This window comes from Pelodiscus sinensis, chromosome 20 (genome assembly GCF_052426305.1).
Source record: "Pelodiscus sinensis isolate ZL-2025 chromosome 20, ASM5242630v1, whole genome shotgun sequence".
NCBI classification, from domain to species: Eukaryota; Metazoa; Chordata; order Testudines; family Trionychidae; genus Pelodiscus; species Pelodiscus sinensis.
In genome coordinates, this window is record NC_143071.1 from 8,953,864 (window position 1) to 8,978,753 (window position 24,890).

At 46.2% G+C, this 24,890-nt stretch overlaps 1 protein-coding gene across 2 annotated transcripts in view; it reads left to right on the plus strand.

Annotated features, from left to right (window-relative positions):
• Nucleotides 1-24,189, plus strand: part of CACNG5 (calcium voltage-gated channel auxiliary subunit gamma 5) — a 47,618-nt gene extending 23,429 nt beyond the window's left edge. Inside the window, exons 1-6 of one of the 2 annotated variants that reach the window (XM_089771911.1) lie at nucleotides 10,624-10,749; nucleotides 12,740-12,975; nucleotides 16,621-16,707; nucleotides 17,939-18,079; nucleotides 20,285-20,430; nucleotides 21,726-24,189. In XM_089771911.1, the coding sequence (XP_089628037.1) occupies nucleotides 12,768-12,975; nucleotides 16,621-16,707; nucleotides 17,939-18,079; nucleotides 20,285-20,430; nucleotides 21,726-21,983 (840 nt within the window). In that variant the 5' untranslated portion in view covers nucleotides 10,624-10,749; nucleotides 12,740-12,767 and the 3' untranslated portion in view covers nucleotides 21,984-24,189. Of the gene's footprint in view, nucleotides 1-10,623; nucleotides 10,750-12,739; nucleotides 12,976-16,620; nucleotides 16,708-17,938; nucleotides 18,080-20,284; nucleotides 20,431-21,725 lie in introns of those variants that run through there. The other variant, XM_006110576.5, reaches the window with a different exon arrangement.
• Nucleotides 24,190-24,890: the final 701 nt, after the last annotated feature.

The window sequence follows — 24,890 nt, forward strand, 5'->3', positions numbered from 1 at the left end:
ATAGTCCTGTGGCACCTCAGAGACTGACAAAACTACATATAGTATCATGAGCTTTCATGGGCAAAACCCACTTCTTCAGATGAGCCACACTTGATGAGGGCGGGTGGGAGGAACTGGCTGGGGCTGGCTGGGAGGGCGGGGCGGGGGCAGCGCAGCTGTCCGTGGGAGATTGGGCAGGGGCGGAGGGGGGACCAGCAGGCGGGAGGGTCGGGGGCAGTGTGGCTGACCCAGGGAGATGGAGAGGGGGGCAGGGGTGGTGTGGCTGGCCCGAGGAGATAGGGGTGGAGTTGGGGGGGAGCATGGCTGGCATATGGGTGGGGGTCAGGGGCAGCATGGCTGGCCAGGGGAGATCGGAAGGAGAACAGGCCAGCAGGAAGCAGGGGTGCCCGGGAGGGGGTTGGGGGCAATGGAGCTGGTCGGGGCGGGGCGGGACTGACCCGGGCATGTGCAGATCCCGGGGCGCTGTCAGTCCCGCGTATGGTCCAGAGAAGCACGAGTGAGTCCAGCTGCGGCTCCACCATGCGCTCAGGAGCAGGGACAGGGCTTCTCCTCCTCCCCAAGGCGTCAGATGCAGTGAGATCTCCCAGCGCTGATCGTGTTCCGCCTCCCAGCCACTCCCCCAGCCCCCGCCAGGCTTCCGTCCAGCGCCCAGCCAGAAATCCAGGAAATACTGGACATTGCACTTGTCTGGTATTTTCTGGATTTTTTTTTTACTGGACAGAGGGCCCAAAAACCGGACTGTCTGGTAGAATACCAGACACCTGGCAACCCTACTGACAATAATAGTGCCAGTGCTAATGAGGCTAATTGAGTGGACTGGAAGTGTCCCCTAATTAGCTTTTGATGTCGATGATGTGTTAAATGTAAGGAAGACTGCTTTTATAATGGGCCATCCATCCAGGTAATGTCTTTGTTCAGGCCAAGGGAAACAGTGTGAAATTTGCATCTGAAGGTCAGTTCTGCACTCTCTCTCTCTAGTTGGCTTGTGAAATTCCTTTGTAGAAGAATAGCCACCTTTAAGTCCATTAATGAGTGCCTGGGCAGGTTAAAACGGTCTCCTACAGGTTTCTGTGTGTCACTTTTTCTATATCTGACTTGTGTCCATTTATCATTTGGGCTACGTCTACACTGGCCCCTTTTTCGGAAGGGGCATGCTAATTTTGAAAGTGGGAATAGGGAAATCCGCGGGGGATTTAAATATCCCCCGCGGATTTAAATAAACATGTCCGCCGCTTTTTTTCCGGCTTGGGGAAAAGCCGGAAAAAAAGTGTCTAGACTGGCCCGATCCTCCGGAATAAAGCCCTATTCCGGAGGATCTCTTATTCCTCTACTTTGAAGTAGGAGTAAGAGATCTTCCGGAATAGGGCTTTATTCCGGAGGATCGGGCCAGTCTAGATGCTTTTTTTCCGGCTTTTCCCCAAGCCGGAAAAAAAGCGGCGGACATGTTTATTTAAATCCGCGGGGGATATTTAAATCCCCCGCGGATTTCCCTATTCCCACTTTCAAAATTAGCATGCCCCTTCCGAAAAAGGGGCCAGTGTAGACGTAGCCCTGGTGTAGAGTCTGTCTAGTTTGGCCAATTTACATGGCAGACAGGTATTGCTGGCACTTGATGGCATTGATCACGTTAGAGGATGTGCAGTTGTAGGAGCCTCTGATGTTGCGGCCTACGTGGTTAGGTTCTGTGACGGTGTCACTTGTATAGATGTGTGGACAGAATTGGCAACGGGGTTCATTGCAAGCATAAACTCCTTTCTTGTAGATCCTGTTGTCAGAAAATATGTCTCAATATGGGCCTAGGGAGAAGAACTGAGAAGACGCAGGTGCTATGTTTGCATAGTCACTTTTCTGCTCACAACAGCTCTTTGGGGCATGGGGAGTAATTCTCCTCTTAAAGGGACAAAAACATTATTTTTGCCTTCTCTGTTATTAAATGGTTTTGGTTTTGAAGCCACAGAAGAGAGATTTGGTAGAGATTTACCACAGGCCAGTGGTGATTAAATGAAAGGGCTACAGATGTTTTTGGAGCAAGACTCTCTTCCTCTTCCCCATAACCACTTGAACCTTCTTGGCTTTGGCCCACCCACACATGAGGGGGAAAAAAAGCATCTTTTTGTTCCAGGACACATAATATGTGTTTTACTGCTAATGCTCTCTAGAGGGGTATAGTCGGCTTCGAGGCTGCAATTTCAAATGCTCCTCTATAGTGTGGGTGTCTGGCAAGTAATAGTCACATAATTTCAGGGTTGATAGCTCCTGCTGCCTAGGGTTTGAATGAGAGAAGTAATCTCTGTTTTGTATCTTGATGGTGTTGCTGACAGAATGCAAAACCCCTTCGTCACCAGTGCAGGGCTGTCCTTACGCTTTATGGTGCTGAACACTAAGGAGACCCCCACCCCCTCAAATGGCTTCTGCTGGGGGCCTGGGACTCAGGCATTCACCTTGCCCCTATGCAGATTCTGCCTGTATTTGGGGGCTTGCCCAGGATCAGAGTGGAGTCCCAAAGGCAGAGGTCTCCTCTTCACCCCTAGCCTAGCAGGAGAGAGCCCTCACTCTCAGCAGGCTACTGGCTGAGAGAAGCACGTGTGTGTGTGTTGGAGGGAGGAGGCAGCCACAGGAGCAGGGGCAGAGAGGAATCAAGAAGGTTGCAGTGGAGGTGATAGGGCCATACTTATGCATACAAGTACATGCAGCCACACAGAGCACCCGAAAATTTGGTGCCCCAAGTTTTCAGGTGCCCTACGCAGCTGCGTATTTCATGTATGCCTAGGGACAGCCCTGCACCAGTGGCAAATATTGAACATCAGGGTTTCTCATGAGTTGAGAGAACTCCACAGACTTTAAATCAAAGTCACAGGCAAGGAGCTCATGGTACCGTGCAGTGGTAGGGTTAGGCCTGGGCCAAATTCTTCAAGTGACTGCACTTTTTATAACTTAAGACAGCACCTTAGGTGACGGCCTATCTAACGGGCATGTATTCGCTGCCTTGGAGATTGACACTGTGGCGGTCAATCTTCTGGCATTTGATTTAGTGGGTCTAGTAAAGGCCTGCTAAATTGAATGCTGAGGGCACCCTTGTTGACTACAGTACTCCTTGCAGTTGTGAGGAGTAAGGAAAGTCGACGGAGTGTTTCTCCAATTGATCTTCTGCTGTGGGGATGGTGCCAAAACTCGGCTTAGGGTATGTCAACTCCAGCTATGTTGTTTATGTAGCTGAAATTGTGAATCTTAAGCCCGACTTTCGGCTGTAGTGTAGACGTACCCTCATGTCAGTATAGAACGAGCCCGTGCCTCAGTACAGTCTTGTGGCTGGTATCTTCCCCTGATACTGGAGGAGGGAAATAGTTATGACTATGGAAGGCATTTCTGATAATCCAAGTATACTTCTTGCCAAGACTCAATGAACTCCTTTGCACTGTGTTGCAGTGTACAGGGATAGGGTACTGTCCCTTTAAATAGTTTGAGCCTCTTCACTGCCTATTCTTTTGACGCATAATGTTGTGTAAAGACCAAAAGACACAACACTCAGGAGATGCTGCTTTCCTCTTCTCTCTTAGAATTCTGTGTGTGGTCTAATGGAAAAGCAGTGTAAAGTTTTGCAGACGCGGGTGTGTTTCTTTAGACTCTGCTTAAGGATGTGTCTACACTGGGAAGGTTTGGCAACTAAAGTGCTGTCAACACAAAAGGTGCCAAAACCGAAAACTGAGCAAACCTGTTTTTCTGCCACCCATTGTTGCCATGTCATGGCCACATAGTTAGCTCCCCCGCCGACAGAAAGAGCTAAGCGATGTGTAGGGTAGCCAGGTGTCTGGTTTTGAACTGGACAGTCTGGTATTTGAATTTTCTGTCTGGGAAACAAATTGAGAAAATACCGGACATATAAATTTCTGATATTTTCTAATTAAGTTTTTATTATTATCATGAATATCAGTACGCAACTACGTAGTAGAGAGAAGGGGGGCAGGGCGGGATGGAATCCCCGGGGCTGGACTTGCCCATGCGCGTTGCCGATACTGTGCGCGAAATGGGCAGCGCCCCGGGATCTGTGTGTGCCTAGGCCAGACTTGCTTCCTGCTGCCTGGTTCCTCCCTGCTCTTCTCCCTCGGCCAGCCCCGCTTCTCCCAACTCCCTCCCGGACAGCCCTGCTTCCCGGCAGCCAATTTCCCCCTCCTGCCACCCAGCCAGTCACTCTCCCCCCAACCTCCTCCTGGCCATCCCTGCTTCCCACTGGCTGGTGTCCCCTCCCCCCCCGATCTTCCTGGGCAAGCCCCCCTCCCCCCGATATGAGATCAAGTGTGTCCGGTATATTTTTTAAACCATCTGGTAATCCTAGCAATGTGCGTAAGGATCCCCTAGTGCCTGATGTCACCTTTAGTCTCTAAGCACTGTGGGAATGAGCAACGTAGCGCTACGCATTTTAGGAACGTGAAAACCATCCCTCTGCTTCCCAGCCCTCCTGGACAGTCCTTGCTGCGAACTCCAGCATCCGCTGTGAGAAATTATGGATCCCTGACTTCTCTGCCGTGTTGTGTTCATTGTGCTTAGGACATCATGCACTGCAGCAGAGCTATTTAGGCTATTAATAGCAGAGGATCAAGTTTTGTTGTGTAGGGCTGTGACTCTGGGAAGTGTGGATGACATCGTGGCTGGTTTTGCAGACACAGGCTTTCCAAACTGTGGCGGGGCAATCGATGGCACACACATTCCCATTATAGCACCCCCTCCTCCCACCTTGTCACAGAGTACATGAATCGGAAGGGACACTTCTCCAGGGTGCTTCAGATGCTTGTGGATCAGAGGTTTTCAACCTTCCTTTTTTGAAAGCACCCCCTTTTCAAAAAAAACCATATAGAAGTACCCCCGGTACCTACAGTTTTCAGACGCACCATTTTTTTCTACCGTTGCAACACATTTGTTTAAACAACTTAATCGTAGCCGGGTGGGCAATGAAATTTTGGGTATAAAAAGTACAAAAATAATAAAGCGTTGTAAAACTTAAAACAAAAATTCAGTTTTCTCCAAATTTCAGTTCCGTTGCTGTACCCCTCAGACTTCTCTTGAGTACCCCTAAGAGTGCTTGTACCACTGGTTGAGAAACACTGTTGTGGATCACTGTGGGTGTTTCACAGACATAAATGTGAGGTGGACTGGAAAGGTGCATGATACATGTATCATAAGGAACAGTGGCCTGTTCAGAAAGCTTCAGATAGGAACTTTCTTTCCAGACCTGAAAATTATAGTGGGGGATGTGGAAATGCACATAGGTGACATGGCTTACCCCTTACAGCCCTGGCTCATGATGCCTTACACAGGGCACCTGGATAGCAGTAAGGAGTGATTCAATAACAGGCTAAGCCAATGCCACATGGTCACTGAATGTGCCTTTGGCAGATTGAAAAGGAGATGGAGGTGTGTCTCTGACAGGCTGGATCTTTTAGAGCAGTGGTTCCCAAACTTTTCAGCATAATGCCCCCCTTTTTAATTTTTGAGAAACCCTCACGCCCCTCCTCCCCCCCAAAAGCAGCAAAACCTGGGGTGGGATTGATGGAGGTGTATGTGTGGCTGGGTTGCCTTGCGCCCTCCCCCCCCTCCTGGAATTTCTTCACACCCTCCAGTTTGGGAACCCATGTTTTAGAGGATCATATCCCCTGTGTGGTAGCCACATGCTGTTGCTTACATAATTTGTGTGTAAGTAAGGAGGAAGTGTTTGGCTGTGTGTGGAACAATGAGACACAGCGCCTGGGTGCACAGTTTGAGCAGCCATATAAAGTTGTTCTATCACAGGATCCCATAGTGTGGCCATCAATATCCCAGGGTGCTCAGAAGAACCACTTTGACAATGAGAGGCACTGACATTGTGTGTTGGGGTTGCTTCCCTGCCTCATCCTACTGCCTCATCCTGAGCGAGGCATTACCATGAAACCCAAGGGATATTTCAGGCTTTCACAGGGGTTGTGTCACATAAAATAAACTCCTGGAAACCGGCATCGTATTTGTCTTTATTGATGTCTTTCAGTCAGGATGCTTGGTAGTAAGGGATGATAAGGATTATTGGAAAACCTTACAATTGTGTTGACGTCCAGCTGTTAAAATCGCAGCTGCTTTCACGGGGAGGGAAGTTTGCTGGAAAAAATTACCTGATTGTGAAAATGAGTGTGTGGGCATATAGCAGTGGTTCCCAAACTTTTCGGCATCCCCCCCCCCCTTTTTATTTTTGAGAAACCTTGGCCCCTCTCCCCCATAACAGCAAAACTTGTTGAGTAAAAAAAAAAAAAGAAAAAAAAAAAAACCTCACCGGGGCCAAAAAAATAGCAGCAAAACTTAGGGCGGATGGATTCACAGGGGTGGAGGGGTGTCACCTCGCACCCCCCCTGGAGTTTATTCATGCCCCCCCCCCCAGTTTGGGAACCCATGGCATAGAGGAAGGGCTGCTGGATAAAGAATTCTGCATATGTGGCCATGGAGGCTGATGTGTGAGTATGGAGGGACAGTTGCTGTGAAAAGAGTTCTTCATGTGCTGACTGGGAGGCCTTTGGTTCTGTTCACTCTCCATCGTGATAAGACACTTCAGCATCTCATTTTGGTCTTCCATGAGCTTTAGTGTGTGCTCAGCAGCTTCTGTTCTGACTTTCATCTCCCTAGCTTTTCTTTCTTCCCTTTTCTCTGTTTGAAGCATTGAATGACGCAACACATCTTTGACCAGATCCTCCCTTGTCCTTCGAGGTTTTTTCCCTTAATTGACGGATTTTGTTTGCAGGGGAATATACCTGACTTTTCAAGGTCTGGTCTGGAAAAGTGACCATTAACAATGGAGTGACTGTACTTTCCATGATAAAAGGTTGTAACATTTCACAAACATGCCCGTCTCTGAACAAAACTTGTCATTTTTCTTGTTACCCTAGAGGCAAACACAGATCTCTCCAGACACTCTGATCATGGTGAGTTTTAAAGTTGGGCATGAGTCCCAAAGGCAGTATAGTCCATACTTGAGTCCCAAAGGCAGTATAGTCCATAGCAGATGTACATGGAAACAATTTGTAATAATACCACTCTTGTTCACAGGCTGCCAGTACTCTGGCTCAAGGTTAACAGGCAAACTCAGGCTCAGCTTCTGTATGCAAGCAGGGGGAGACCCGGCTCCCTATGCACCCTAACTCTGTGCTGCTTTGGTTCTGGCAGTACATTATGAGGAAAGGTTTGGGAGAGTGTCGTAGCAGGAGGGTGGGGAAACTGCAGGCTTTCCATGGAATCTCATGAGTCATTCTTCTGCTCTACTCTGCGCTGATCAGGCCTCAATTGGAGTATTGTGTCCAGTTCTGGGCACCACACTTCAAGAAAGATGTGGAGAAATTGGAAAAGGTCCAGAGAAGAGCAACAAGAATGATTAAAGGTCTAGAAAACATGACCTATGAAGGAAGACTGAAAGAATTGGGCGTGTTTAGTTTGGAAAGGAGAAGACTAAGAGGGGACATGATAGCAGTTTTCAGTTATCTAAAAGGGTGTTCCATGGAGGAGGGAGAAAAATTGTTCTCCTTGGCTTCTGAGGCTTGTCTCGTCAAGGACAAGAAGCAATGGGCTTAAACTGCAGCAAGGGAGGTTTAGGTTGGACATGAGGAAAAACTTCCTATCTGTCAGAGTGGTTACGCACTGGAATAAGTTGCTTAGGGAGGTTGTGGAATCTCCATCTTGGGAGATATTTAAGAGCAGGTTGGATAGACATCTATCAGGGATGGTCTATGGTATTGGGTCATGCTGTAAGGGCTGGGGACTGGACTCAAAAGTACCTCAGGAAAAGCTTTGACACCATCTCCCTGCGAGATTCTACCGCTATCTCTCTATATATTGATGCTCTGTTTGGATATAACGCAGGCCCAGGCAGGGCTTAGCCATCTCACAGAAATACCACTTTTGGTCATGGACCATGCACTTTCCCCTCACTCTCTGACAAAGGGAAACAGCCAGGAACATCCCTGTATGATCTGGGGGAAGGGAGCTTCAACCCTCCTCATCCTCCCGAAATGATTCCTGGGAGATGGGAGGTTCAAGGCTGGGGCAGTCCTGGCCACCCCTTTTCACCTGCCTGGTGATGCTGTCTCCTTTCTGTTTGGTTTTCTGAGAACCAATCTCATTCCAGGCACAGCCCATTTTCCTGGCACACCAAATCCTTTTGTGGCTTTAAGATACAATAAGTGGAAGCTGTCTACTGAATTTAGTGGTCCTACCTCTTACTGTTTCCTAATCCCCGCAGGCACAGGTCACCTCTGCTATGAAGATTCCCACTGTGCTTTATTTTAGATCAATATTCATATATCCATATTAAAAAGCAGGGGCATGAACAGACCTGTAGGGTCCTCCATTTCAACAAAGTTTTTTTTAAGCCCTTAAAATATCCTCCTTTAATTTTGCTTATTCCAAACTGAGCTTGCCGACGCACTGACTTGTCCCAAAATAACCAAAGGTGCGAAATGAAAACCAGTTCAGTTACTTCAGGGCAAGCTAGTGTGCAGACCAGCCCGAAGAGGCACAAGACCAAGCTGCCCCATAATTTTGATTAACTATCCCCTCGGTGTTTTGGAAATTCTTCCAACAATTGATATGAAATTTTCTTTTGTGTTCATTTAGGAGTTTTGTGCCTTCTTTGGAACCTGGTATTGTGCATGCTAGTTAAAAGCTATGTTCTCTTTGGATTCAATCAACTACCATTTTATTGTCTAAAGCTTCACACAGCGTGAACAGTGCATGTGCAATTTGAAAAGTAGGACAAGGAAGATGTTACCTTCTGCTCCTGTGTTAAATTTGGTTGTTGTTTTTCTCAAGGGGGAATTTCGTTTGTTTGTTTCTCTTGTCTTCTGTAGTGCTCACCAAGAACCAAACACACTTGGGAAATTCTGCGTGATTCTGTCTTTCTGTGCAGCTCAGGTTGTGTTTTTGTGTAACCAGTGAACAGATCTTGCTGCCCAATTCCCACCACCACGCTACAATGTTTTCACAAAACCTTCTTCATTGCCTCTTATTTTTCTCTAGTCTGTCATTTGCTCTGGGGCTGTTCTTCTCTTTTAGTTAGGTCTCTGCCCTCTGGCACAAAGACATTGGTGCCTTTTTAGGGTTCAGTGAACTTTTCCGAACATAAGAATGACCATATTGGGCCAGACCAATGGTCCATTTAGCCCAGCATCCTGGATTTGGACAGTGGCCCAGGCCAGATGCTTCAGAGGGAATGAACAGAGAATGACAATTTGTTGGGTGATCTACCCCCTCTGGTCCTGTCCCAACATCTGACAGTCAGAGGCTTAGGGGCACTCAGAGCATGCGATTGTGCCTCTGACCATGTTGTACTGTATTCTTTTTGAACCCAGTTGTACTTTTGGCCTTCCTGGTAGCCACGGGCAACGACTTTCACGGGTTGACTGTGCATTGTGTGAAGTACTTGCTTGTGTGTGTTGTAAACCTGCTGCTTATTCATTTCATTGGGTGGCCTCCTTGTTCCTTTCATTATGTAAATGGGTAAATAACACCTCCTTGTTCACTTTCTCCACCCCATCCATAATCAGGGCCGCTAACAGGGGGAACAAAGGGGTCAATTGCCCCAGGACCTGGCGATTTAAAAGGCTGCTCGACCCTGGGTCCTTTCAATCCCCTCTAGAGTTCCACACAGTGCAGGCCAGGTGGCACTGAGGACTGGAGGGGGGGGGGGGATATGCTGCGGCACTGAGGGCTGACTGCATTAGCCTTGCCCCTTGAGCCCCAGCTTCCGCCTCTTCCGGGGAGCCCAGAGCCAGGCCCGTCCTGCCTCCCCCACCTGCTCAGGGCCTGGTGAAGTCTGTCACTAGCCTTGTTCGTGATTTTATAGACGTCTGTCATATGCCTCTTTTGTTGTCTGTTTTCTAAGATGAACAGTCCCTTTTTTTTCCCCTCTCTTCATTTATAAGATGTTCTTACCCTTGAACATTTTTGTTGCCCTTCATATGTTCTGCCTTAATGGTGCCTCACATTCTGTTCGCTTTTCTGGACTGCTGCTTTACAAGAGCAGATGTTTTCAGAGAGTTATCCACAATGACTCCAAGATCTTTTTATTGATGGTAACTAATCTAGTCCCCATCGTTTTGCACAGATAGTTGGGATTATGTTTGTCAGTGCACATTCCTGGGCATTTATCAACACTGAATTTTATGTGCCTTTTTGTTGCCCAGTCAGCTGGTTTCGTGAGACCCTGTTGTAATTTTTCACAGACTGCTTTGGACTTAACTCTGTTGGGAAATTTTGTATAGTTGGCAAACTTTGCCACCTTGCTATTTACCCCCTTCTGCCAGATCATTTACAATTTTGGTGAACAGCCCTGGTCCCTGTATAGATCCTTGGGAGGCTCCACTCTTTACCTCTCCACTGTGAAAATTAACCATATTCCCAGGAGGGACCGACAGAATTGCTGGACCCCTGGGCAAGGTGTGTGGGAAGGTGGTTCTGCACTCCTGAAAGGGGTGGAGTCTCAGGCAGAGGAGGTGGGGCTAGGGGATCACTGGCTCCCTTTACTTTCACCCTGTTGGCAGGCCTGTGTATTCCTACTGCTTGTTTCCTGCGTTTCAACCAATGATTGATTCATGATCTTCCCTCTTATCCCATGACAGTTTGTTTTGCTTAAGAGGCTTTGATAAAACCATAATAAATAGAACAACCTTTGGTAACATCTTGCCACTTTGCAACATCGTCTGGCAGGCCCGCTGAGAGTGACTGATTTCTGCAAATTAGGGAGTAAGTGAACAAACAATAAAAAGTAAATAAAGTGAGGCTAATGCATTGCACAATGCACTTCATTAATTTCTCTAGCGACTGCCATTTAGTGAATGGTCCACAGTAAAATAATGACCTCTTAATAATATGAGTATTCACTCAACAATTCCTGATGGTAAATTGTTTCTCAAGGGAGTGACGAGTCTATAATTCACGCAGAAGAATGGCTCGGGGGTGGTGTGTGTGTGTGTGTGTGTGTGTTGCTAAGTGCAGATCACTGTGGTTCTCAAGTGTGCATGGGTTTGCAATGTGTGTGGGATCCTTGCAGATGAAAGCCTTTAGAGCAGAGGTGGGGAACTTTTTTGGGTCGGGGGCTGCTGACCCACAGAAAAATCAGTTGGGGGCCGTACAATGAGCAAAATGAGAAGCCCCTGACCGAGAAGGAAAAAGACGCTCTCCACTTGCCTCTTGCACACAAGAGTCCAGACTGGTAGATTTTGTGTGCTCCAGCCCTGTGGATAGGGGCAGGGGGGCGGAAGCATCAGTGCAGGCTCCCCTGTGCTGAACCTTGGGAGCCTAATCCAGGTAAACCGGGGGCCTCATCCAGCCCCCGGACTAGAGGTTCCCCACCCCTGCTTTAGATAAATGCCAGGTATTGTTTAGCCCTCAATCCTGCAAAGACTTACACTGCTGCTTCGCTTTACACACTGTGCGGAGTCCCATTGACTTCGATGGTATTAATTCCAGCTCCTAGATGTGAGCATGTAAATCTTTGCAAGATTCGGGCTCCAGAATATAAGATGCCTGATCCAGGGAATGTGTCTTACTCTATGTCTGTGGTTCTGTGTCTGACCTCATGGGGGAGCTGGGAAGATAAAGAATGTGAGGCTCTCATGCCATAGAAGCAGTGTTCCCTGTAAGCCAGGCATGTCCAAAGTCCGGCCCGCGGGCCAATTGCGTACCGGTTTAATACGTCCCCCCAGGTAATTTGGCAATATCTATCTTTTATGGCCCCCAACGAATCCGTATGTATTGAGATGAATACATTGTAAAATCTCAGTTAATGTCAGTTGGTCTAAATCAGTTATAAATATATTTGGACACAACATGTATACTTGGTGTTATGTTCCTGTTCATATTTTTTGAACTTAAAAGTTGACAGACAACCTTTATTACCAATAATATGTAATGTACTTTACAATGTTCCTGACATATATTTCAGCTTCCTGGATTTTTTTTTTCATCTGGCCTTCAGATATGAAAGGCAGATAACACCTGTTTAGATTTGTCATCCATGTGACAAAATGAAAAGTATGCCGTTTGCAATAAACTTTGCATAAAATAGTTAATTTGCATTTAATTTTAATGGTTCAAAGAATGTCAGGCAAAATTGTTGGCCCTCATGCATGTTCACTTCATCAAATCTGGCCCTCTTTGAAAAAAGTTTGGACACCCCTGCTGTAAGCGGTGCACATGTGCGGCCTCTCAGGAGAGATTCAAATGCAGCCAGTTTTTTTTTTAACTGGTGGTGCACATTAGCATATAGAAATTTATTCTGCACATGGATGGAAAACTTCTGCACATGGATGGAAAAGATTCCAGGGAACATTTCATGGAAGTACCGAAGGGCGATAATTAGCTGAGGCCCCCAATATTGATTGTGACATGTAGGCAATTCAGTAACATCGCTGATAAACAACTACTCTGTAGTGAGAATAGTGTGTGTCCCGAAGGTAGGATGTCTACATCCCAGTGGCAGTGAGTTCAGCAAGACCATGGGGAATAAAACTGAATAAAGCTATGTGACTATCCGGCAGCATTTGGTTCAAATGCTCTCTGTGTCTGGAGAGTTTGTGATTTTTTTTTAAGGGTTTATTTCAGCTTGACCTAAATGAGCATGATAGGGGAGGGCAATGCTTTTGTCACTTACAGATCTTAAAGAAAGCAAAGCTGGAAATAGGTTGGGTGCAATTCAGTCTTTGCTCATCACGCTGTCTTTTCTCCCCTCCAGCTATTCCTTATTGCCGTTGCGAACCCTGATGCTTTTTGGAATGAGCGCGTGCGGCAGGAAGGCTTTGACTCTGCTCAGCAGCGTGTTTGCTGTCTGCGGCTTGGGGCTTTTGGGAATTGCGGTGAGCACCGACTACTGGCTCTACCTGGAGGAAGGAATCATCCTGCCCCAGAATCAGACCACCGAAATCAAAATGTCGCTGCACTCTGGCCTCTGGAGAGTCTGCTTTTTGGCAGGTACGGTGCTTTGGACAAAGAACTGGGAGCCAGGGATTTTAGTAGCCATTCCTGTCTTTACTGCATATGACCTGCCCAACCTTGGGCAAGCCGCTTAATGGCTTCTGTGCCTCTGTTTCCCCCACTTGCATGGAGAGGAAATGTGTGTGTGTGGGTGGGGGGGGGGTGTAGTTCCTTTACAGTCTGTCCTGAATGGTTGATCCAGAGCTGTGCTTCTCAGGAGCACGGTGTGGTAGTCAGGAGTCACCGGGATGGTGTCCTGACAGGTCTCCTTCTCCGTTAATGATAACTGTTCAGCTGTGCACGTGTGTGCTCCTCTCGTGTGTTGTGTTGACTTTGCACAAAGTCAACACGGCAGATTCTGAGACAGCCCCCCAAAGGCCACAAAATCAGATAAGGATCCAAGTTGCCCGGTCAGGTTTGTTGTCAAATGAAGTACGGTAATGGTTTTCAGTAGACTCTACCAAACCACCACGCGTAGGTTCCCCCTAGCAATGGACACAACCCAGTCAGTAATATGGAATTTGCCACTGCCCTCTACACTGGACAAAGAACACCCCTTCAAGACACAACTTTAAATACGGGTACAAACAAGTTACACCCCACTCCTGGCATGTCAGGTTGCCACCTTCTGACGTTACTTAGGTACCTCCCGACGTTACTTAGGTACCTCCCATCACCCTGATTCAATTAGAACATCTCTATCATGCTGTCGTTTTAGACCCTTTCCTGGAGGTTAGGTCCATAAAAGGGTATTAGCCAGGGGATAAAATGGTGTTCTTGGCCTCTGTTTTTCAGAGGCTGGAGAGAGATGGCAGGAGACAAATTGCTTGATCATTGTCTTTGGTCAACCCTCTCTGGGGCACCTGGTGCTGGCCACTGTCGATAGACAGGATACTGGGCTAGAAGGACCTTTGGTCTGACCCAGTACAGCCGTTCTTATGTTCTTATGTTCCTGAACCTGGGTTGGTATGTCCCTGTTATCTGTGGGGAGTGTGTGGGTACCAAAGTCCTTTTTAACTAGATGTTCTTACCATCCTTCTGGAATGTGTTTTCAACCTATGCCCAGTACCAATTACTGGTTTACAGCCAGTACTTAGTATCAATTACTGTTCTACATCTGTGCTTATTGCCAGTTAGAGTTTTACACTAAGGCTACTTCTACGCTGCACAGTTATTTTGAAATAAGCTATTCCAGAATAGTTATTCTAAATAGCTTATTTTGAAATAGCACGTCTACACTTCAGGGAAGCCTCAAAATTAGTCCAAGGCAGGCTTCCCTAATGTAGACGTGCTGTCTGGATTTAGAGCCCCAGGAGGAATAACTTAGAATGGCCCTGGTGAGGGGCTTTTTCGAAATAGCAGCAGTGGCGTGTCTACACACACCTTGTTTCAAAATAGCTATTTCGGAACTGGTGTTATTCTTCATAGAATGAGTTTTGCAGAAGTCAGAATAAGCCGTCCATTATTTCGAAATACTGGAATAGCTGTGTAGACACTCGCATTGTTATTTCAGAACAATGGCCGTTATTCCAAAATAACTTTGCTGTGAGGACACACCCTAACAACCCTGTTCCTGCCAAGTTCTGTAAGCAGGGGCCTGCCTCTTCCTCACAGCTTAGCTTTGCTTTATATCAAAAGAGTCTTGACCATTGTTGACTACGCCTCCAGTTTCACACTAGGCCTGTGATAACATGGGCTTATGTTTGAGGCCCTCATCTTACTACACACAGCAGGGAAGGAATTACTTTTAGTCACAATTCTCCCTACTTCTGTAGAGAAGGAACTGACTATGGGATGCAAAATGAAAGGGGCTAAACCGAGGCTCTATTCCTTGCTCCCTTCCACCCACTTTCTGCCTGCCTGTGAAGAGGGGAGCAGAAGCCCCATTGAGGTTGCTTTCCCCTCTCCTCAGTGCAGTGACCAGGGATGGAAGTTGCCTGCATGAGAGAGCTGAAAGTTCTCCCTGGTGTGCTGTTGTGAGGTCACACTCCTGCTCTTTTTGCTTATAAAATGGTTTGTGAGGCAGAGGTGTCAAGTGCTTTGTAGAGGCGAAGAACAATCATCACCGGTGTAAATTTTGGGAGGCTCGTACTGTGGGTTCCAAACGGTGTCTGGCCAGATTAATCCAAATCATTTTCCTAAGGGGACCATGCTAGTAGCAGATGTCTCCAGTCACAATTCTGCATGATTTTTACCCACCAGGCCATGCATGTTAATTATTCATGTATTTTGTATCAAATGCTAAACCTTTGTCTGCCTCCTCAGAAGGCATCCTAAGCCAAGCCCTCTCTAGCTATCTTAGAATTGCATGGCCTGTCAAAATCCCACCCCTCTTGCCAATTAGCTTTCAGAGTTTTCTCCTATTCAGGAACAGCTGATACATGCAGTTTGTTGGAAAACGCACTGTCATGCTCCATCCACGTGTCCTCTTCGTTTTCACCCTGCAACACAGGATGCTGAGGGCAGCTCTCACTGGAAACGCCCACCCAGATCAGGGCAGGCTTCAAAAGGGAGAGCGGACACTCCCAAAATTGCTGGTTAACACTGAAGCTGAACTCTTCAACCAGTCACAGTGATTTTATCCCACACAATGGTTAAGAAGAAGAAGAAAAAATCACACCACCCTCTTTGCTGCATAGCTAGGATGGGTCCTTCAGCCCTTTGTTTAGGGCTTCATTTGTAGATAGTTACTCCAGAGCTAAGAATCAGGAGTTAAAGACAAAATGGAGAAAATGGAGCTGCCCTGTATATTCCTTTGTACAAGGAGGCTTGTACTTCCTGTGTCCCAAACACAAACTTCACAGCACATGGGCATGGAAAAACCGGAGAGTTCTGTCCATAAGCATATCACATGCCTTGCTGACTCGTCAGTCATATCCCATAGTTGCTTTCAGTGGGTTCATTGGACAGCACTGAACCCACTGTTCAATGTGCTGTTGTCAGTGCGCCTGGGGGATATCACACAGATGCAGAGCACAAATTTGAAATACAGATCTACTCTGCACATCTGTAACTTATAATACAAAAGTGATCCATATACACAAGATTATCATATTGCGCAAATCCTAGCATTTTCCCAGGTGTCTTACATGGCATATCTGGTCAGAATCCTAGCAGTTTTATAATATTGGGATCAACGATATCATAAAGGGTCTCCCAGAGTCCACCCACCCCCGTAATCTTATCCAGGTGCTTCCCATACCTTGGGCTTTGTTCTTTTCCCATTTACGCTGCCCTCCAATAAATAATCAGAATGACCAACAGAGGGAGAGAGCTGTATTTGTTGAGTGATGTGTTTGACACACGAGACCAGCTCATACCACTCCTGTAGCTATTACTCTTTGGTCAGTAATAAAATTGTCCTGCATTTTGCTTCAACTACCCCAGACTAACACGGCTACATTTCTATCACTCTTTGGTCAGTGACATTTTAAAAAGCCAAAGAGCAAATCCCTCAAGGATATGGTAGCTAGTAGGCATCCTTCTTCAGCACCACATGATAACACTTATGACCTAAAGAGCCCCTTCCCCCCACCCCAAAAAGCAAGTTTCTTCTGCACGCACTTAATTTAAAAAGCCCTTCTATTAAAGTAAAACATTTTCATTATATTGCAACCATGACTCAGACTCTCCTCCCTGCAGGTGAGGAGCGTGGCCGGTGTTTTACTATAGAGTATGTCATGCCCATGAACGTCCAACTGACATCTGAATCGACAGTCAATGTTCTAAGTAAGTGGTTTATTTACTTTTCTGTTGTATCGCTTATTCTTTGCAGTCTGCTAAAATACTAAAGGGTCGCCGGGAAATTACTTAAGAACTCAAGACACAAAGGGCATGTCTGGACTTGCTTTCTCTTTCGAAAGAAGATATGCAAATTTGGTGTGAATTTGCATATCTTCTTCTGATCGCTTTTTCAAAAGAGGTTCTTTCGAAAAAGAAAGTCTAGACCCGGTTCTCTCGAGGTAAAAAACCCTTTTTCAAAAGAACCATTCTTCCTAAAAAAAAATTAGGTTTACATAGCTCTTTCGAAAAAAGTTTTTTTTTTCCTGAAAGAACCATGTCTAGACTACTTTCTTTTTCGAACGACCCTCTTTTGAAAAAGTGATTGGAAGACGATATGCCAATTCACACTGAATTTGCCTATCTTATTTCGAAAGTGAAAGCAAATCTAGACATGCCCAAAGCAAGGCTTTTCATTCCCTGCTGGTGGGAATGTACGACCAGGTGTTTCTGTACAACTCTGCGTTTTACTTATGGTGAAATGCCAAACATGCTCAGGGTGTCTGATCGTGTCACCCCCAATGGTAGGAGGCTCACAGTTCCTACAAGGGAGGCTGGCCTCTGACACAGATTCCTGTTGTTGGAGTGGTCAAGGCCTGTGGGATTTTTTGGAACAGCTTATTTTATATTCTCTCCGTGCAGGTGATGAATAATCTGTGACAGAAGGTCTTACAGCACATACAGATTGCTTGCTGATTGAGACCCCCTGCGGAGTGGGATGAGTTAAGGATGGAATGTCATAGCTCTCACTTTAAATTCTTATGTTTAGTTTTTGCCACTTCTGTCGGCAAACCTTAACCATGCTTGGTACATTTTTGAGATCGTAAATACAAGTGCTTAGTGAAAAGTCTTGCCATGAGACCACACAAAAATATTGGATGTATATTTGTAATTTTTCAGGCGGGAAAATCACTAGGAATACAAACATTAAGAGATGTTTTCAGTGGGCATAATTGCACCTTTGGTCAACTACTTAGGAAAGTAGATTTGGTGTGTGAGTTTGGGGGTGAACACCAGCACACTCAAAACTCAGAGAGGGAACAGGAAAGGGAAAACGGATCTATAGAATAGTACAAATTGAAGACGTAGCAGACCTGTGGTGTGTAATCTAGCCTGTTTCTGGTGTTACGCAGGGAGGTACTAAACCTGTTCTAATTTTTCCTCCCCATTTTACAACCAGAGATGATTCGTTCTGCTACTCCTTTCCCTTTGGTCAGCCTCTTTTTCATGTTCATTGGGTTTATCCTGAGCAATATTGGACACATTCGGCCTCACAGAACCATCCTGGCCTTCGTATCGGGAATCTTCTTCATTTTATCTGGTGAGTTTTATTGGCATGCCTGTAACATTGTATTTGCTGCCTCATCTTTGTTTTATCTAAAAGCCATTGTATTTGGAGATGAGGAATAATAGCCATGTAATAAACCTACAGATCTGTAAAGCTGTGTTAAGCCTTTACTGTAGTCTGTATTGTGTGTTAATATTTTTAAGCAGAACTCCCCACTCAAATCAGTGTTATGGCTAGACCCACTCAAAAATTTGTCATCAAACCAATTTTAAAGGTGAAAAACTAGCTTTTGAGCAAAATGGAAATTGCCTTTTTCTTCAAAAATGTTTGGACTTTCATCGAGAGCTTTATGTGAAAAATTCCCAATGAGCTTTAAGAATGATTGTTTCATTTGATCTGTAGTATGATGCTCTGCAGTCTATTCACCTCCCCCTCAGGAATTCCAGACCTGTTGAGCCAAAGAAAATCAATATTGATATTTACATTTCATAGGATACATCTAGAAATAATGGTGAAAAAAATACTTGAGCCTAAAACTATTTCCTATAATTCTTTCTTTCCTTTTTGAATTCTGATTCTTGAGGCATGTGAAAGAAGGCTGTGGTGTGAAGATCTTCTTTTTTGTAATTTTTGGCATTCTCCAAGAACGCTTTTCATGTTATGGTTTCAGTAACTTAGGGAGCTCTCCGAGTCTGTTCAGCATAGTACAGGCAGTCCCCAAGTTATGCGGATCCGACTTATGTCGGATCCGCAGTTACGAACGGGACTTTTCTTGCCCTGGAGGACTGGAGCGGTGGGATGCCCAGATGCGCTGCAGTCCCGCCGCCCCCGTCCTCCGGGGCGAGAAAAGCTGCTCCATGTCTTCCTGGTCTGCTGGGGGGGAGCCCCCCCAAGCTGACCAGGGAAACGCGGAGCAAAGCCTTGGAGCACACCCGCAGCGGGACAGCCCGGGCGCGCCTGGGCTGTCCCGCTGCGGGCGTGCTCCGCGGCTTTGCTCCCCGTCTCCCTGGTCAGCAGACCAGGGAGACAGAGCAAAGCCGTGGAGGACGCAGGCGGTCCCACCACCCGCGTCTCCCTGGTCTGCTGGGGGGACGGGTGCAGCTAGTGCCCTCCCTCCCCTCCCCTCCCCTCCCCAGCAGACCAGGCTTTTCTTGCCTACGCCTGGGGTAGAGCAGCTGGGGTGCTGCCGGGTTGGTCCCGCAGTGCGGCTCCTCGGCGCTACTGTACCAACCCAGCAGCACCCCAGCTGCTCTGCCCCAGGCGTTCTGATTCAGCCACTGCTGGACAGTTTCAGCAGTGGCTGAATCAGGACGCCTGGGGCAGAGCAGCTGGGGTGCTGCTGGGTTGCTCCAGTAGCGCCGAGGAGCGGTGCTACTGGAGCAACCCAGCAGCACCCCAGCTGCTCTGCCCCAGGTGTCCCCAAGTCATCCGCTGCTGAAACTGACCAGGGGCTGACTACAGGAAGCCCGAGGCAGAGTTGCTCTGCCCTGGGCTTCCTGGAATCAGCCGCTGATCAGTTTCAGCAGCAGTTGAATTGGGGACGCCTGGGTTTCTTAAGTTGAATCCGTATGTAAATCAGAACTGGCGTCCAGATTCAGCCGCTGTTGAAACTGATCAGTTTCAGCAGCGGCTGACACCAGTTCCGACTTACATACAGATTCAACTTAAGAACAAACCTACAGTCCCTATCTTGCACGTAACCCGGGGACTGCCTATATATAAATGGTAGCCTTTGAATAGCCTCATTTGGGACTCCATGGCATAATGAAACGTGGGAGTTTGCATGCACAATTTATCACTCCCATAAGATTGGCCTCTTAAAAAAAAAAACAAAAAAACCCCAAGCCCCATATTTCTTAGGTTAAGTCAGTCACAGAGGATGTTTGAAACTTCAGAATAGTCAGCTGGGATCTTTCTACATGAGACAAGTGAGTGTATTATTCATATCAATGGAGCAATGTAAAACAAGCAGCTGTGACAGTGGTGTTTTAATGCATTTTCATACACAGATCACTTGTAGTTCAGAAGAATCTGGCTTACAAGTATAATCGTTTGACAGAAATTACCTCAGTGTATTGATCCATTCAGTGGGTGAGATGCCCAGTTCTCCAATTCTTGGAAAGGCAACCTCCATATTTTAAATGTTAGGTACAAATTTTCTCTTAAAGGAAGAACTGCTGGGAGTTGCTTTGTGTCTGTATTGAAGAACATTTTCCTTCTCTCATTCTCCCTTCCCAGGTTTATCTCTGGTTGTGGGGCTGGTGTTGTACATATCCAGCATTAACGACGAGATGCTGAACCAGACCAAGGATTCAGAGACTTACTTCAGTTATAAATATGGATGGTCATTTGCTTTCTCTGCTATCTCTTTTCTTCTCACAGAGGTACTTGTGTGTCGTGAACTCTCTGGAGCGCCTATAAAGGCGTGCTTACAGCGTCTCACAGCTCAAACTACAGAGATATGAAAGCAAAGTGCACTAAAGGGCTGTGTGGTGACTTGCTGGGGTGGATATTAATTGAACGGCTCCTAGTCCATGTTAACATAGTCCTCTTCAAACGGGACTCCATTCGTGCAAAGTAGGAACCTTTTATTCAGGTCCGTGGTGTCCACACAGGGGTGTTACAGTGCAGCACTTTTGTGCTCACTGCCATTCATGCCCCTGTAGATAAGGTTGCCATTGTTCCTGGCCTGACGCCATTCATAGCAATGGCTTCCAGTTTGTCTGGTCAGGAAAGATGGGAACTCCTCCTGCAGTCCAAACAGGAGGGTAGTGTCGACATAACCTTAGTCAACGTTTTCTGTTCTCGGGAGTTAAAATATTGGGGGTTGGGCCGGCCTATCAGGAATTGGTCGTTGTGAAAAGGGGGATTAAGGAGGAGTTTGAAAGGGCAAGACTCTGTAAGAGCCCCAAATTGTTAATAGACATTTATGGACTGGCAGACAAATGGTATGATCCAGGGGCCATCAATTGAGCCTGTGTCTCCTGCCAGCCAGGCCAAACCCTCCATGCCAGTGGTCAACAGTAGGTTGACTCAAGAGAAGCAGGCCTGCTTGGGTGACAGTTGTATTGTTATCTCTGTGATTGAGATGGGGAAGCCGAGGCAGAAGTGACTTCCCTAAATCAGAAGCCATTTGTCCAGTTTTGAGCTGGTTTGCCCTCTTTCTGGGTGGTATGTTCCCGTCTAATCCTGGCAGACCCGGGTGTGGATTTGTCTGGTATTAGACTGTGAACTCAATTATTAAAAGCCTGGCAGGGGCAGGGTGGCACTCCTTGTGCAGCATGACCGGTGCGTGAGAGGCCATGCCAGTGGGAGAGATGGCATCCCCCATGCAGTGTGACCTTGCATGTGCTGAGCAATGACAGGCCATGCCGGTGGAGGTGGGGTGTCTCCCTTATGCATTATGACCTCACAAGTGTGTAGTCACTGGGTGTGGCATGATACTCTTCCTGAAAGCAGTGGAATGATCACCCTTTAGCGCAGGTCTTATTAGTAGAGCAAGGGAAAGAAACTAGGTCTCCAGGTACCCAAGTGTGATACCCTACCCACTTGGCCATGCTGCTTTCATAACCGCGCAGCTGTGTGTGTCCATGGCAATGCCACCAGCTCTTTTTAGAACTAAATGTCCATCCAGTTCCCTTTCCTGTGAATAGTGTTTGTTTCATTTTCTCCCCTTCAGAGTGCCGGTGTGATGTCAGTCTACCTGTTCATGAAACGATACACAGCCGAGGAGATCTACAGGCCCCACCCTGGCTTCTACCGTCCCCGTCTTAGCAACTGCTCTGATTACTCCGGGCAGTTCCTGCACCCAGATGCCTGGGTGCGTGGACGCAGTCCTTCCGATATTTCCAGTGATACGTCTCTTCAGATGAACAGTAACTATCCTGCCCTGCTCAAATGTCCCGATTACGATCAAATGTCCTCTTCCCCATGTTGAATGGCAGTTAACCCCATTATCTACTTGGGATTAAGAGCAAGCAGCTGCTGAGTCCTGACTCGGTCATTTTTAGGCTACTCTTTCAGGACAGTCCTCTATTTATATGATCATACGTGGTGTTAATCATTGCCTAGAGAGTGCGCGTGTTTCTTGGTTTTTTTTTTTAATGTTGCTTACCCTGCATATCTGAAGTACATCTAACATCCTGATCCTCCAGCCATTCCGCACACCCAGCAAGTAGTAGCTTTGGATGTGGAATAGACCCAGGATTGGGCTTAGAGAGGGTTTGGTATCAGAGAATCACCAGTAGCAAAAACATGTTTCTTGGCAGATGGCACAAGCTTGTGTGTTTTGTATCGTTTTACTGTAGATTTATTGGCATGAACGAGACATGTACATTTCTAAATATTGGTATTCATTGGAAAAGTAAAATTGCATCTTGATTTGACTTTCACGCTGATGGACCACCATTGCTCGGCATTGTTTCTAAGCAGGCCACAGTGATCAATAGGATGATCAATCACATCCTTGACAGCTATACCTCAGGGGATTTTTAAAGGTCTATAACTGAGTGAGGTTCCCATTGATTTTCTGTGGGAGCCAAGTCTCAGAAGGGTAGCTCTGTTAGTCTGTAACTTTAAAAACAACGAGTTATCCTGAGGTACCTTAGAGACTAAGAAAGATATAGGATCACGAGCTTTTGTGGGTAAAACCCATTTCATCAGATGAAAACTTTCATTTAGGGCTTTTGGCAAATCACATCCAAAACCATTCATGTTAGACCCTCCATCCAATATGAAGGTGAAAACTTTTGACATCAGAAAGGCAAATTCTTTAAACAAAGGGTCAGAGCCTTTGCTGGCATAAACTGTCATAGCTCTGTAGAAGTCAGTGGTGCTCTGCTGATTCCCCCAATTGAAGATTTGACCCAAGTCTTTTATTTCACAGACGATGGTATCTATTATTTCAAGCTTGATTAATTTTGCAGCATATCTTATTTGGGGAACTCGTCATTCGTGAAAAAGTCAGTGTTATACACATTGGTCTTGGAGGACTGAGAGCTACCAGGAGGTGAATATCAGTCCATTTCTAAATGAAGTTTGGACAACAGAAGGTGAAAGTCCATTACTGGTGTAAAAAAACCCACAAGATTATTGAAAAACCTGTGTTAGAATGTTTGGTTTCTACTCTTGTTGATTTAACAGCATCAGAAAAGTCCTACAAGTGTTTTTGTATATTATATTTGAGTTTAAAGTTTGTGCTAAATGTAATGCGCACTGACTTTCAACCTTGTTACAATGCATTTGTAATGACCCTTGAAGCATTATTTACAAAATATTCCACAGTATGACCCCCACAGTCTGAATCTGGAACCAATAGCAAAGATCCATGAGTGCACTGAAATCTGTGGGACCCCTGCACAGCTATATGGGCCTGTGTTTGCCAGTCCTGATGCAGTATCAGAACTAATTCTGTCCTCCTGCTCCAGATAAGAAATGTAATGTACATACTGTCTCCATATCCCCTGGATAATTTGCTTAGTTTTAAAACCAGGGCATCATTTTGTATACTCCAGAATTTGTAAATACGGTTATATTTATCTCTAAGTTTTTATATTCTGTCTCTTAAGGCGTCTGTTTCTCATTTTAAAGAATAATTTATATATTTATGTAATAGATTTGTTTTAGGCATATTTAAGCATTAAAAAACAACAACAAAAAACTGTTAAATTAGAGCTTGATATTCATTGTGTATAAATAGAAAATGACCTGTTCAGTCCAGATGAAAGGTTTAAAAGCTGAGCTGCCTGCAAACACATATGCTCATTGTCAGGAAAGCAGCCCTCTTCAGAGCAGTCATTAAGCATGTACTTAAATTCCATCAGATCCCCAGTGGATGGGACTTCAAGTGCTTAGTGTGGTCTTGGATAGGGATGGACTTAAGCACATGCTTAAGTGCTATTGTGAATCAAGGCCACCAGTAATCTCCTGGAAATCAACGGAACTACTTATGTGATAAAGTGTTCCATGGGCGTAAGTGTTTTCAGGGTTGGGGCTTTAGTAAGGAGCCAGGTTATGACTCGTGCCTTTGCTGTTTTGTCAGTTTTCAGACTTTAATTTTCAATCTGGTTAACGTTTGGGTAGACTTCCAATGTACCGAGAGCATTTAGAATAGCACTGTTTTTACCGATACAATGTTTATAAATTGATTAAATCAGTTTGATGTTTTTACAGCTTAGATTCTTTTTTCCAGTGCATTAGGGGAAATAATTTACTTTTTTGATTGAAACAATCTAGACACAAAGGTGCATCCACATTCATAGGTGCCAACCTCTCTTCTTGTCAGGGAGTGCTTTCCCTGCTCCCCTTCCCTACTGCTCCAGGTCCCGCCGCTACTCTATCCTTTTCCTCAAACACCTGCCCCTGTCCCACCTCTTCTTGCCCTTGCTCCTCCTCCAACCCCTGTTTCCTCCCCCCAAGTGCACCCCATCCCCAATTCTCCTCCTCCCTCATGCAGCTTGAATGCTGTGAATCAGCTATTCACAGAGCTCAGGAAGCAGTGGGAGGAAAGGGGAGGAGTTGATAAATGCAGGCTTGCTGGCATGTAAGAGGCACTGAGGGAGGGAAGAGGGGGGGATCCTAGAACACTCACTAATTTTTCCCCAGGGGTACTATAGCCCCAGAGCACCCACGAAGTCAGTGCCTCTGTTCACATTTGTCAAAATAAGTGCCGCTTGAAAAATACATGGGAACTGTTTTAAACCCCTGGTCATCCAGTCTTTCAATCCATAGATTCTCCGATTTCTTTTTAATTCTCTCCAAATCCTCTGTGTTGGGACCTATCAGCGGCTGATGTATAGTTGCCTGATGCTGGTAAAGGATAATGGGGCCGAAGAGGACGAAAGAA